At 46.7% G+C, this 14,581-nt stretch overlaps 1 protein-coding gene across 4 annotated transcripts in view; it reads right to left on the bottom strand.

Annotated features, from left to right (window-relative positions):
* STARD8 (StAR related lipid transfer domain containing 8) overlaps positions 1 to 8,908 on the bottom strand; it is a 159,234-nt gene extending 150,326 nt beyond the window's left edge. For 2 of the 4 annotated variants that reach the window (XM_089781627.1, XM_014574660.4), the window contains exons 1-2: positions 6,087 to 6,102; positions 3,161 to 3,735 (exon numbers count right to left, since the gene is read on the bottom strand). In XM_089781627.1, coding sequence (XP_089637753.1) covers positions 3,161 to 3,697 — 537 coding nt within the window. In that variant the 5' untranslated portion in view covers positions 3,698 to 3,735; positions 6,087 to 6,102. Of the gene's footprint in view, positions 1 to 3,160; positions 3,736 to 6,086; positions 6,103 to 6,252; positions 6,468 to 8,480; positions 8,614 to 8,675 lie in introns of those variants that run through there. The other 2 variants (XM_075940810.2, XM_075940809.2) reach the window with 2 other exon arrangements.
* Positions 8,909 to 14,581: the final 5,673 nt, after the last annotated feature.

Here is a 14,581-nt window from a genome sequence, read left to right as displayed (position 1 = left end):
CCAAGCCAGTAACACAATCTGAAGGAACACAGCGCTTGAAAGGAACCAGTAAATAAGGGAAATTCAGCAATGCCTGCTGAGATCTGAACTTCAACTTCTGCATGTCTCTTGTAGGAGTTGATGGCATCAATATTCAGCCTTTGATGGGAGTGGTGGCATTACTTACCACAAGAGAAACAGAGCTTCAGACTCGGGCTGGACAAGTAAATGTTTTCCAGTTCAATTGAAGGAGGGAAACAAAAAAAAGCACTAAGACAGTGAAGGCCTGAATGCCCTTTGCTTTCCCATCTGCTATTGCCCTCCCCTGCTCTCATCCATGGGGGCAGCAGGTAGTTGGGTCATAAGGAAGCTGGGTCAGGGACTAACACTTATATGTTTATATAGCACCTAGCACAATGGGGCACAACTATAATATAAATCATAAAAGGTCTAGAGTCAGGCTGTTTAAGGGAGCTGAAAATAACTAGTTGAAGCCATTTTCTCTAGGTAAATACAGAGAGGGAAATGTTTAACTAAAGAACGGTGGAAAGCAATAAGCACAATGAGGGATATGTAATACATTATTAAAGTTACTTGTTTTGCTTTCACTCCACTCACACTGCATGGCTAATTGCCTTTTTCGCATTCTCTTCCCATTCAACTATACCACACACTCTGCTGTTTCTCTCCCTCTTCTCCCATCCCCATATAGTTTTTCAGGGTGTGAAAGCTCTTTGAGGCAGAGCCCTTATTGTCAAAGTGTCTGCAAAAGGGACTCATGTCATTTAAGGCAGGGAGGGAGGGCGGGTGGGCATGCATGCATGCGCACGCGCACGCACACGCGCACGCGCACACGGTGACATGAATATGAAAAAAAAAATGACGACTCCAACAAGTACAAGTGGGAGGTTCACATGGAAATCTAATGCTGTTCCTTGGCGATGGTGCTTAATCCACAACCAACACATTCCTTCAGCCTAGGCCATTAGCTGACACCAACCATTTGCACCCAAAAATGCAAGTTCAGCAGTTGTGCAGTGTGCAAAGATGCAGAACTTTCAAGAGAGCTAAGAAATCCCCACGTGGAGAAGTTGGCTCCTGCTTCTGAGAATATGAAACACGAACATTATGTTAACAAGAAAATGCTTGTCCAGAGACACCCAGCCTTCTAATTCCAGGCTCTCTGCTCAGACGCATAACAGGGCTTCAAAGAGCCCACAAACACCAGCCACAGGACATGCCCATGAGGGAGAGCAGAAGCTGGCTATCCTGCATGTGACAAAGCCAGGAGTTCCCTGATCGGATTATCAGCCTTTTCCTGCTGTATCACATGCAGTAAGTTACACCTTCAGTTTTTTCATCTGATCAAGCTACCACAGTAATGAGCAACAAAAGGCAGGAAGATTTACAGGCCTAGCAGATCTGGGACTAGTTTCTGGATCTGCCAACTTCTATTCTGTTGCTCTATCCTGCAGATCTAGGAGGATCAGATTTTATAAGGGCAGTCCTGATAGTCAGGACTTTGTCTTATATAGACTCCTATTATCCCTTACCCTATCCTGATTTTTCACACTTGCTATCTGGTCACCCTAAGTAAGCCTCATTGTGCAGCCCCTAGGTAACCCATTTGTTCTGAGTGTATAACAGAGCTTGATCCAAATTTTTGCTTAGCATAAGAGGTGGCAGGTGTCAAACTGAACTCAGCTAGGTTTGGGGTATCAGTTTTCTTCGGGTTACCTGGCCAATCCAGCTCTGGTTTACACAGAGTCTACTGCCTCTTTTGTAAAGAAAAAAAAATAGGACCACTCTGTTCAGAGATGAGCACAAGAAAGGCTTATATTAGAGACAGATAGTTCTCTATAGCAAAGGAATACAGCTGAACATTCAATTCAAATGAGCATAGAGTAACAAATTGGGATTAGAGATGTGAAATCCCATTTAATTGGTTAACCAGTTAAACATGATGTTTAACCAGTTAACCAATTAAAGAGGGAGTGGACTGGAGCAGCCTGCCCACTGCAGACATCAGAGCAGCCCCTGCCCACAACGGGTGGGGAACTGCTCCAGTGCCTACCAGTTAACTGGAACCAGTAAGCACTACCAGTTAAGGATGATTCTTAATGGTTAACCTTTCACATCCTTAGAATGGGTTAGGCAAAGTGAACAATGCCTATTCTAAGACCCTGACCACTGACTGACTCAGCACCAGTTTTATTCGCTATTATATACCCATGGTGCAGCTGAGCACACCCCTTTTCCACAGCAATCCCGGAAGTAAGCACATGGTTAAAGTAAGGGGGAGAATTGTAGTGGAACAGCTGACATCAAGTTCTGCTCCACAGGGTTTTAGTTATGATAAGAGGGAGAAAATGATTTTGCATTCCCAGAAGACACGGAGCCAGGCTACAGTCCAGCCCTGTAACAGCTGAGCACAGGGCTCCCCTCCCATTAATTAGGAGGTGGTGGTGTTTTTTTTTTTTTTTTTTAAATAGTGTTTCCTACAAACCCTCCAAATTAACAGGAAGTTAATTTTCTGCATGCAGAAGGACCACTGTAGAGCAATACAAGAATAGTCACGGTTATAAAGTTACAACTCCATATAAAGAGGTTGAGCTGTGCAGCTTCACAGATCTGAAATTAAGAAACACAGAATAGACAAAAGACATTCAGAAGCAGTTAGTGATTTTGGGTAACCCTCTTTAGACATGCTGGAGGATCACATTTCAGAAGGTGCCGAACAGGTCTGCTGACACTGGGGACAAAGGGGGCAGTTGCCCCAGGGCCCGGTGCTTCGAAAGGGCCCAAGCTCGGAGTCCTGGACTCTTTGAATCACTGCTGGAGTACTCCGCACCAGGTGGCTCTGAGGAATGGTAAGGTGTAGGGTGACATAGCACACTCCAGGCAGCACGGAAGGCCGGCTGCCCCAGTCCTACTCCTTCCACTCAAGGCTATACCCGTTCTGTGAGCACAGAGCTCCCCAATACCACCTTGCCCAAGGGCCTGACAAGTCTGTCGGCTCCCTTTGTGCTGTACACTTGCTCTCTGAAAACCAGGCAGCTCTCAGCATCTCAAGGTGAGCACCAATGACAGAGGCGCACCCCAAGTCACCAGTCACTTTTGTATGACTTGGCCCTGTTTGAGACTATGCCCCAAAGATGACAACAAGCTAAGATGAACTCACCATACAGCAGGGCAATCTCTCCACTTCGTCCGGGTTTGGGCAGTTATGAGACCACATGCACTTTCCAGCTCTATTGCTCTCAGAGTGCAGAAGCCACTGGTCTCTCTTCAGTTCTGGTCTGTGCAGTTCATCCTGCCTGGCTGTATCATCTCTTCTCTCCCTTTCCCCTAGAGGTCCACATTTCAGCTGAGCAGGGCTATTAAAGATGAATATGTTAGCATTGCTAGGAAGTTCACTCCCAACAATGCTCCCTCTGCTCCAACCACAATCCTCAGTGAAGATGATAACACTTGGACAAATCTCCAAGACTCTCCCGGGTTTGACTTTTATTGTCCATTCAGGGAAAAGTTCTTCTGAGGTGAGCAGACACTCATCTGCTATTAATGCATAGTCAGGCTCTTCTTCAGGATTAGATGTATTGCCCCTCATGCAGAAAAAGCCATAGAGACCTTCTTCATCCTCATTTCCAATAACCTTATCATGCTGGCCTGGGATAAAAGGCAGCATCATCCTGTGCTTCGCATCCTTGGGATCCATGGCCCATGAACAGAGATCACCACTTGATGAAAGAGGCACTAGCAGGATAAAAAAAAACCCATATAGTTAGTAATTGTTTTTCTCCAAGTTATTGAAAAGCACTTGGCAAAAAAATTTCAGATCTGTTTGCTTTACTGTGCTGCTTGCTGCCTACTTCCATTTCACTCTGCTTGGCCAGAGACACTACAGTATCTGTCAGTTGTACTGTGGAGTGCAGACCACTTAGTTGAGACTCAGGGCGCTATTTCTGGCTCCATCAGCGGCCTGCTGAGTGACCATGGGTAAGTCACTGCATCGCTCTATGCCTTAGTTTCCTCAGGCCCTGCTGATGCTATGTGTTGTAGAGGTAGGTATTCTACACTCCCCTGATTATACTCTCAAAGCTCCTCACAACAGTTAATGTATTTTGGAACCATCTGTGAGGTAGGGAAGTCCCATTAGTCTCATTTTATGGCTGGGAAACTAAGGCACAGACTGGCCAAGACTGCTTGGGAACTCTGGAAAGGAACAAAATTGATCCCAAGTCCAAAACTAACACTCTAATCATTGGACCTTCCTTCCTATCCACTGGCTACTCAGTTTGGCCTTCTTGTTTGCTCAGTGCTCCTAGTGTGTGTGCTGTAACACTGCAAAGGAAGGTTTAAATCCAGAACAAGCCTCTTTTCACTAAAAATGTATCATCAGTATTAAAGCACATAAATCCACAAACCCCAAGGTAGAGTAGTTGATAACAGTCATTTTTATGGACGTGCTCTCCTCCTCCTTACTTTCAAAATTTGCAGAGACACTTGATGGGGGACTTAGGCCCCAACCCTATATAAAAGTCAGTCTAAATGAGCTGTCCCTCGGTTCTGTGCAAAGCCCCACTGCCTTTAGAACTCCATCCAGGCATAAGCCTTTACCTGCACAGACCCAGTTTCAAGGCTGCAGACGTACACCCCAATTCTGGAAATACTTTTGCAAATAAAGTCTGTCTGAAAATTAGTTGCAAAGTAAGGACATGTGTAAATCAAAAGCTTGCAAATATGCATTGCCTCTGGAAAAATCAGGTAGTAGGTGCTTCGTACAGCATTTAAAATATGAAAACAAAAGCACAGTTTGGAACAATTCTTAAATACAGGGGGGGGGAGTAACAACATATATCACCATTCCCACCATTGCAAAGTACACAAGTCACCAACCCAATACAAGTGGATTGCTTTTTTTTTAAATTTAAGAATTCTGTGAATGGGTGTTTGATTCTCCCTCCATTTTAGATTTTACGATGTAAACTAAAACACAGATATCCTGGCTTTCAGAGGCAGGGAGCTACTGCGCTTTAAGAAAAGTGCTCTTGTATGCTCTGAAACAAAACAAGTAACAATAAATATGGCTGTATAGCATTCTCTCTATGCCGTTTCCTTTCAATGTAAGATTGTTTTCTACAGATGAGATAAAAGTCATTTCTTTATGGTCACGTGCATGTTCCCCTCTACTCGGGCTTAACATTCTACATTTCTGACAATACTCAATTCCTCCCACACCAGAAAGCCAGCATTTCAGAGCACGCTCTCTGTATGAGCAAGGTGAGGAAGCTCAAGGGAGTAAAAGGGTGCTGAAGTGGTCCTGTCCGTTCCACCTGGCTGCTATCTAAAGTTTTCTTTCATTCTATCAAACAGACAGACGCACGCACACTACACAGAATAGGAGATCTCAGATTTATCACACACACATACAAGTGGCAAATTAACCTAAAATGTGCACTAATTGCCCCAGCATTAGCAGAGATACTCAGGGGTCTGAATGAGTCACAAAGTGCTACATAGTCCTGTATTTTGCCTCACAAAGATCACATTGTCTCCAGTAAGTCCTGTCTCAAGTATGTAGTATATTAGGACAGCTTTCAAGGTGCCGAGGAAGATTGCACAGCTGCTGCCCATCTTGCCTCTCTCATGTGGAGAGGATTTCAACCTACAGGGCTTTTATCCACATAGAGCATCCTTCCACCACTCCAAAATACAATCCCACACAAACCTCAGATTGAGCCACAAGAGAAGGTCTGGGAATTCCACAAGTGTGTAGCAAAGCCAGTAATACTGACAATGTAACAATTCCCTACTATTTAACTGCATGATCCAGGAACTCACTAACACCCCTTCTCTCCTCCCCACTCCCCGTCAGCTCAGGGAAATTGGCTGAGTAGAGTGAAGCTGGCATCTGCATTTTGTTAAAAGCTTTTTATTCTCTCCAGGATTTTGCCAGTTTTTCCTTTATTTCTAACCCTCAAATACCCCAGGTCATGTTCACACACACTCTAGCTAAGTAAGGTTGGACACTGCTCTCTTTAGACCTTGTCAGTGCTGCTGCTGGACTAGCTAGAGAGAATTGCCAACGGCCATTGTCTGTTTACCTCTGTGGGGTGAAATCATACAGTTATTAGCTCCCCAGCACATCCTCCTGTGCTTTGGCTCTTAAGCTACTTCACGTTTTGATCAGACACACGGCAGTCATGCACCTGGAAGAAAAGTGCATGTCATTCATATTCTGCTAAATCCAGCTTGCCAGTTCCTACTCACCTTATCATTCTAGTAGAACAATTCCATCCCCAGCCATCCTTCAACATAATGCTTCCCAAAGTGAGCACCCCAGCTGAGACACCTGGGAGACAAGCCTCACAACCAGCAGGAGGGTGCAGGGCCTTTGTCCAAAGGAAAATACAAACAGCATAGATTTAGCAGTCCCAGGCTCAAACTCAACCTCCTGCTGCTGTTACCGCCATTTCCAACATCACCTATAAAGAGGGGCAAAGGTCAGATGAGACGCTGCAGTTTTAATTGCTGTGCTGATAAGTCTGCAGATAAAGCTGCTTGCCTATCTGACTCTCCTTCCTCCCAGAATTCCCCAAGAGGGGAATTTTTAGTCTTCTGGGCAGATCTTTTTTCATTATTAGTTTTGGCTCCCCTGCCAGGGACATCCCAGTGCCATGGTGAGACCAGTTGAGGGAATTTCAGTCTGCAGAGAAGGGCTTCTAAGAAAAGGGGGAATCTGAAATTAGGTATTAACTGGAAAGACTAGTAATTAACACTACAACTGCATCCAGGAATTTCATTCTTTTCAGAAGAAAGGTTTCATTAAACAATGAATTCTACTGCACTTTCCAGAAGAGCCAGGCTAGGATTCCTTTGGACTTTCATGAATGCATGAAGTCTGCAGAGGACAAATCATTTTCATGTTTGTCTGCCCAGAAACTGGGCTGCCACCTTCTAAGTTGGGTGGTCAATCTGAGCCTGAGAAGGAGCCACAATTTACCAATGTACGTGGCCAAGGAGCTGCAGTAATATGTCAGGAGCCTTTCCCATTAGGCCCCCCGTACCACCTGCCCACCAGCAGCCCTGCTGATCTGCACCTCCCACTCCTTTTCCTACCACATTCAGCTGTTTTGGCAGTGTGCAGGAAGCTCCAGGAGGGGACCACTGCAGACTCAAGGGAAGGAGCAGGAAGGGACAAGGCTCTAGGGGAGCAGGAGCCTGGCATGGGACAGCAGCAGAGGTCAGGCCACTACTCACCACAGCAGTGGGAGCTGTAGGAAGAACAACTCAGCACCCTGCTCCACTCTGCTGTTTTCTCACACAGCTGGGTCACTCTGTTTCAATGCAGTGGCAGGAAGCAGAGACACACAGCCCCAGTTCCAACCTCTTCTGCTCCACTCTGCGGAGCCTGCATCACTCTGGGAGCAGAATGGCTAGGGCTGGGTCACTCTGTTTCGCACCACCACAGTGAAGTGGAGCAGCCTAGCTGGGAGATGGCAGGGTGGAGGTGGCTGCTGCATCACTCTACTTCCCACGTCTCTGGCCGCTGTGATGAGTGCAGAAAGGAGGCAACCCCTGCTGCCGTCCCAGACCAGAACTCCCCATGGGGCTAAACTCCGTATGTGGGGGGAACTGTGCCATTCATAGTATGATTAGGGCAGCCACTGGGGGCTCCCCAAAGCATGGGACCTGGGACAGCCATCCCAAACCATTCTATGCAGAAGATGGCTCCAGGCTCCATTAGAAAAGGAGCATCTTTAGCTCCAGGCCCAGATTTGGTGCCTACACAAGGAGCCACACATGAGCTCCTGAAGAGCCATGTTGGTCACCTCTGTTCTAACTTTTCCTAGTACAAACTGCTGTGGGCCCCTGAAACACAGGAACACAGGTAAGGGAACAAGTAGTCCGTAGTACCTTGGAGACTAACAATATCTGTACCTAGCTATATATGTATGTACAGTATCAAGAGCTTTTCTGAGCAAAACCCGCTTCTTCAGATGAGATGATCTTGAGTAGGTAAGGGAGACTTGGCTGAACTAGAATCCCAGGTCTGCCAGTCAGGTCTGGAGCACTGGGGCCAGGCCCCATCACCTGTACGGGGCTCAGCCAGGAACTCTGTATCCCCTCAGGTCTGAGCTGGCTCTGAATTTCCTGGCTGTGTTGCAGGTTTATTTGCTTGGCCAAGGGAGACCCACCGCAGCCCCCAACCTCTCCTTCCTCGGCAGCCCCTCGGAGGGCGCGCTCTGCACGGGGAGCTAGAGAGTTGCAACCTCCCCCTCTCCCCCCAACACTGGGACGTTTTCCCGCCAGATGCTAACACCCCCAGAGCCCCCGGCGCCCCCCGAAAGACGATCTGCCGGGAGTGCAGCGTCCCAGCGGCAGGCAGGAGCGAGGGGGGGGGGTCTGGGCCGCTCCCCCTCGGCTCAAGCTCGGAAGGAGCAGCGCGGATCAGCCACCGCAGCCGGTTTCTCCCAGCGTCTGCCCTGGACACTCACCAGCTCCCTGCGCTGCTGCCGGAGCGGGGCTGGCGGGCAGCCACGGAGGGACGCTCGGCCCCAGGAGCCTGGCTACAGCGGTGCCCCGCGCCGCTCGGCTCCCGGCCAGGAGCTGCCCCCGCTCCGCCGCGTACGGGCTCCCGCCTCCGTGCAGCCCCGCCATGACATCACCCCTCCCGGCTGCCACACGCCTACCTGGGGAAGCCGAGCCGGCGAGGAGGCGGCGGGCTTAACCCTTTCCCACCCGGCGCCGGGCTGGGCTCCAACGGCCTGACGTTACCACAGGCTCGCTCGGGGGCCTTGGCCAACGGGCGCAACCGCCTCCGGCCGCAGTTTCCCCGCCCGGGAAAGGTGCCTGCCGCTGGCGTTCCGCGCGCTGAAGGGAGAGCCCTGGAGCAGGGGGGAGAAGCCAGAGGGGAGGCGGTGCGCTTCCACCGGGGCAGCTCGGAGTCTGCAACGGTCCTGGTGGGCCCTAACTGCTCGTTCACAGCTGCTGGCCGGGCGGAAATGTGTCTGTAGGGGAAATGCCTCCTGGCCAGCGCCAACTACCGCCCTAAACCGTACCTGGGTGTCTTAATCGTACCAGGAGATGCCTCCAAGCACAAGGAGGGGGCAGAATTCTAGCTAAGACATCAAGGAAAATCCCCATCCCCTGATGGACTTGCAGAGCACGTCTCCAAAGGAAACAGGATTCTGCACTGCAGCTCGAGCTGACTTTAGGAATTGACATACCTGCCTTCTGCTGTTTTGGAAAAGAGGCTTTGATCCAAAGTACAAACAGTCTTTCTGATCGCAGAGGACAATGCTACCCATAGATCCTAGGCCAGATTCTCAGTTTTAATCTACCTTTGCACCTACGGGCTGTGTTTTTCCAGAAAAGCAGCTGCTTTCCCGGAAAAACTTGCCAGCTGTTTACACGGGCCACTTGAATTTCTGCAAAAGCACTGACGATCTCATGTAAGATTGTCAGAGCTTTTGCGGAAATACGATGCTCCCGTTCGGACAAAAGTCTTTTTCCGAAAAACTTTTGCAAAAAAGAGCCAGTGTAGACAGCAGAGAGTTGTTTTCCGCAAAATATCCCCGATCGCAAAAATGGCGATCGGGGCTTTTTTGCGGAAAAGCGCGTCTAGATTGACTACGGACGCTTTTCTGCAAAAAGTGCTTTTCCAGAAAAGCGTCCTGCCAATCTAGACGCGCTTTTCCAAAAATGCTTTTAACGGAAAACTTTTCCGTTAAAAGCATTTCCGGAAAATCATGCCAGTGTAGACATAGCCTCTGTGTTCTAGGGTGGATGTAGAGCCCAGTGAAGACTGGAGCAGCAAACTTTCTGCAGCCAATAAAAGCTGCAGACCCACTTTTGCCCCATGAAAGCTCATTACCTAATAAACCATCTTAAGTTTAGTCTTTAAAGTGCTACATGACTGCTTTTTTTTTTAATACCAAGATCAGACTAACACAGCTACCTCTCTGTCACAGCCGGGGGGGGGGGGGGGGGGGGAGAGTCTGCTACTTTAGGTCTCATGTTGTCAGAGCAGCATACGTTTTAGGCCTTAGGAAAGGAGCACCTTAGTTTTCAGGGCTAGAGCCCTAGATTTGTCCACATTACAATGCAAAGCATAACTACTAGGCCACTTGGCTGACACAGGAGGTACTTATTTAAGAGTTTGTTTATAAAGTGGAACACACATGCACAGTACACACCCTTTTTAACTCCCTTTAGAATGGAAACAGAAAAGTCTGATTAAATCATCCAGCTGATGATAATGCAAAACTGCCCCCTACAGTGCATTCCTAAGGATATTGTCTGGTCCAAGTATGAGCAATTCCCACAATGATAACTGTGTTCATTGGTGCTGGTCCTATTGACCTCAGTGTGGCCTAAATCTTCCTTTGCTGGTTCTTATCACTTTCTACTTATTGCAAGCCACCTTCAAGAACATAGTCAATTAGAAGTAGAGTCAAATTTCAGAAAAGGGGTTAATTTTTGACCAGCTTTTACTTTTGAGAAAAAGCATGTTTCAGGAGGAGGAGGGGGAATAGATGAAAGAGGTACAAATATATTCTGGTTTTTGGCCAGCTCTCACCTTAAGTAGTTTCAAGTCTACCATTGTCCCTCCTAACTGTTTAGAGGGTTGACAGTTTAATTGTCCTATTTTTTAAAAATGCATCCCCCTCTCCCTCCTGCACTGTAGCAGTGGAAGAGACTCTCACAATCAAGGAGGTAGCATGGGGGCAATAAAGATAAGGAAATAATGAAGCTGCCACTACTAAAAGCGCGAAGACTTCACATAAGCAGAAATCTGAAAATGAAAGAATCACAGTCCTTCCATTCTAGTGATACCGGTGTTACTTATTACAACAGTAAGTACAAACTGGTCAGAATTGTCAACATTTCCCACATCCATCAATAGCACTGACACCCTTCAGCATCTTGTACTCATATCCCCTTTTCTGTTCTGTTGTCACCCCCACTATCCTGGAAATACAAGAGATGGTGTCACAACCCGTGGCAGAGCACACCATTTCTGGCAGGAAATGAAAATTTAGTTTTGCTGTCTACTGTCTTTTGGTTTCTCCACTCTAAGAAGCAGTAAGATGACAAGTTAGCACCACTGTTATATTTAAAGGTTTCCCCTCTCAAGAGACCTCGTGGAGTAAGAGCCTTCAACTTTTGTTGCAGGAGACCAAATAAACAAACAAATCCTACCTTCACACACTCATGTGGTGCTAGCAGCTTTTGACCACTAGATGGCTGAATTTGAACTAGTGGTTTTCACTGCAGAGGAAGGTAGAGATTTGCACACCTGAGCCTTTCTTCTATTGGGACCAGTGCTATTCCACACATTTATAAGTGATCTGGAAAAAGAGGTAAAAAGAGTGAAGTGGCAAAGTTTGCAGAGGATAGTGAAGGCCAAAATAGACTGTGAAGGGTTGCAAATGGATCCCATGAGGCAACAAAATGGCAAATGGAAGTGAATGTTGCTAAGTCCAAAGTCAGGGGGTGACATGCTCCCACACACTGTCAGTGGGATGGATAAGGGGCCAGCCAGCAGCCAGAGGGGGAGTCTGGTGTCCAAAGCAAGGGTCAGGCCACCTGCACTCACCATCAGCAGCAGGAGAAGTAGAGCATGGAAGCCCCAGCTCATTTTGCTCTCCCAGTGTGCTGCTCTGGGGCAGGGGTGGGACTTCTATTGCATTCACTTGCAGGAAGCAGAGCAGACCAAAGCAAGATGGGGCTGAGTTGCTCCACGTCCCCAACTGCTGCCAGTGAGTGCAGAGAGTGGCCAGACCACCAACCCTTCTAGTACCCTAAGCCCCCTTGTTTGGGGGAAGCAGCAGGGCAGAGGGGCTGAGCAAGGGCCAGGGTGCCGGGGTGCAGAACGGGCAAGGAGAGGCAGGGATGGGGTAGAGTGGGGCTATCCCAGCACTGGGGAGTGGTGGTCATATGGCAGATGGCTCCCTGGGTCCTTCCTCACCAGTTGCCTCTGGCCAAAGTGATGCACACTGGAAACCAATTCCAACTATACATATAAAATGATAGGGTCTAAATTAGCTGTCTCTACTGAAGAAAGATCTTGGAATCATTTTGAATATTTCCATGAAAATATCTGCTCAATGTGCACTAACAGCCAAAAAAGCTAATAGAATGGGAAGAACCCTTGGGAAAGAGGTAAGATAAAAAAATACTATATTACTATATAAATGTACGGTAAGTCCACACCTTGAATACTGTGTGCATTTCTAGTCACCACTTCTCAAATGAGATATGAGGAAAAAAATTAGAGGACGACAACAAAAGTGATTAGCAGCATGCAACAGCTTCTATACAAGGAGACTATCTACATTCGCAGCTTCTTGCACAAGTATGGCCGTTCTTGCGCAAGAATCCGCAGAGCGTCCACATTGCTCGCCCGCTCTTGCACAAGAAGATTTACAGGATGGCGTGGTAAGAGAGGGCTTCTTGCACAAGTGCTATGCTCTTTTTTAACAGGTGTAAGCCCTCTTGCGCAGGAGCTCTTGCGCAAGAGGGCAGTGTGGACGCTGGGCAGGGATTTCTTGTGCAAGAAAGCCCTATGGCTAAAATGGCCATCAGAGCCTTCTTGCGCAAGAGAGTGTCCACATTGCCACTGGCGCTCTTGCGCAAAAGCACAGCTCGCACATGGCAGTGTGGATGTTTTCTTGCGCAAGACCTCTTGCACAAGAACCCTTGCGCATGATGTTCTTGCGCAAGAAGGCACCAGTGTAGACATAGCCGGAGTGATTAAAAATACTGGGATTGTTCAGCTTAAAAAGAGGCAAGGGCTATGACAGAAGTGTGCACAATCATGAGCGTCAAGAAAAAAAATGTTATTTATTCCTTCATATAACATAAGAACCAGGGGTCACTTATCATACCGCAGGTTTAAAGCAACAAAAGGAAGTACTTCTTCACACAATGCACAGTAGGACTCTGGAACTTGTTGCCAGTGGCCGTGGTGGGACCAAAACATATAAACATGGGTTCATAAAATAAATTAATTAAGTCCATCCCTAGCTCTTAACCAAAATGGTCAAGGATACAACCCAAGCCTTTGAGGGCCCCAGAATTTGGGACTGAACCAGTCAAATTCCCCATTTCTGTTCATTGTCTCTGAAGCATCTGGCAGCAACTCTCAGAAGACAGAATGCTGGACTAGATAGATCATTGATGTGACTCAGTATAGTCATTCTTATGTTCGTAGGAAAATCCCCCAACATGTTCTTTGTTAGGTTTAGTGACCAAATTTTATCTGTTCCTGTGTGATCAAGATATTCTCAAAATTGAGAAGTATTTGGATACAAGGGTCCTTTACTTCTTTCTACCCCCTTCTCCCAAACCCACAAACATATGGATTTCAAGTATGGGCATTAGCAAAAAGTTTTTGCCAGACTAATCTTATGCATAACATTCCTTTTACTAAGATTTTTTTTAAAAAAGCATAGCAGCTTGCTACTAAATAACAAAAACTTTATAATCATGGCCCGCCTTTTAAAATCAGCAAAAGTTGACTGGTTGGCAGAAGTTTATACTAACTGCAGTTATTCCAATGTAATACTTATCAGAAGATGCTTTTAGGCTCACATCATCTAATAATTACTGCAGCTGGGTGGTAATTTGAACTCAAGTATTTGCTCAATTTTTCACCAAACAAGAACGTGCCAAGAATAAAATTACATTACTACTGAGTGATTATTGCAAAAGCAAGAACGCTATTGTGCTTTAGAACTTTAAAAGGACTGAAGTGAAGACTACAAGGATAGAAGACTAGAAGCGTCTTGTGTCTGACTTTCTGAAAACAATTTTATCTATTTGTATTAAAAAAAATAGATCAATGTCTAATCACCCACCAGTGACTTAGCTTTTTGTTTAAACTGTTCCTTTTAAAATAAAATCTCTCCACTCTCCCTTCAAAATACAATAAATGAAGTTATAGAAAAAGGCAAAATGGACTGAATCCATACAAAGTGAAATAACTCAAACTTGTTCAAATGGCAGTGAATCTAGCTAGCCACTCATTGCAGAACTCCAAATTTTATGTACTGCATTCCATGGAGACTGGAAGATAAATTCTGCTCACAAAATAGACTTGAAATATCAGGCTGTTTCCTTCTGATGCTTTCTTCTGAGTTGTGAATGGGGACTGTGACCCACAGAGAGGCAGGATAGTCATTTCTGTTCTTTTTTGAGGCAATAGCAATTTCTTTTCAAAGGCAATGCTGCCCTCCTGTGGCCACTTGGGCAAAAAGTAAATCAGATTTAGTTGTTAACAGCTTGGTACATATCATTAAGGAAGGCAAATAGCTACACACTGCTTATTAATATAGGCAGTCCCCAGGTAATATGGATCCGACTTGCATCGGATCCCTACTTACAAACGGGGTGAGGCAACCCCGCACTAGCTGCTTCCCCCCAGCAGACCAGGGAGACGCGGAGCGGCTTTTCTCAGCAGACGCCTCAACTTGAGAATAAAGGACTGAGGGAAGTGAGGTGTGGGAGAATAAAACTGATCTCTGGAGAAATGTTTGGCTAGAGTTTCCCCTACAATATGTACCAGTTCCGACTTACATACAAATTCAACTTA

This window comes from Pelodiscus sinensis, chromosome 13 (genome assembly GCF_052426305.1).
Source record: "Pelodiscus sinensis isolate ZL-2025 chromosome 13, ASM5242630v1, whole genome shotgun sequence".
Lineage (NCBI taxonomy): Eukaryota > Metazoa > Chordata > Testudines > Trionychidae > Pelodiscus > Pelodiscus sinensis.
Note: the sequence above shows the minus strand (reverse complement) of the source record. Positions and strands in the feature narration are given on the sequence as shown.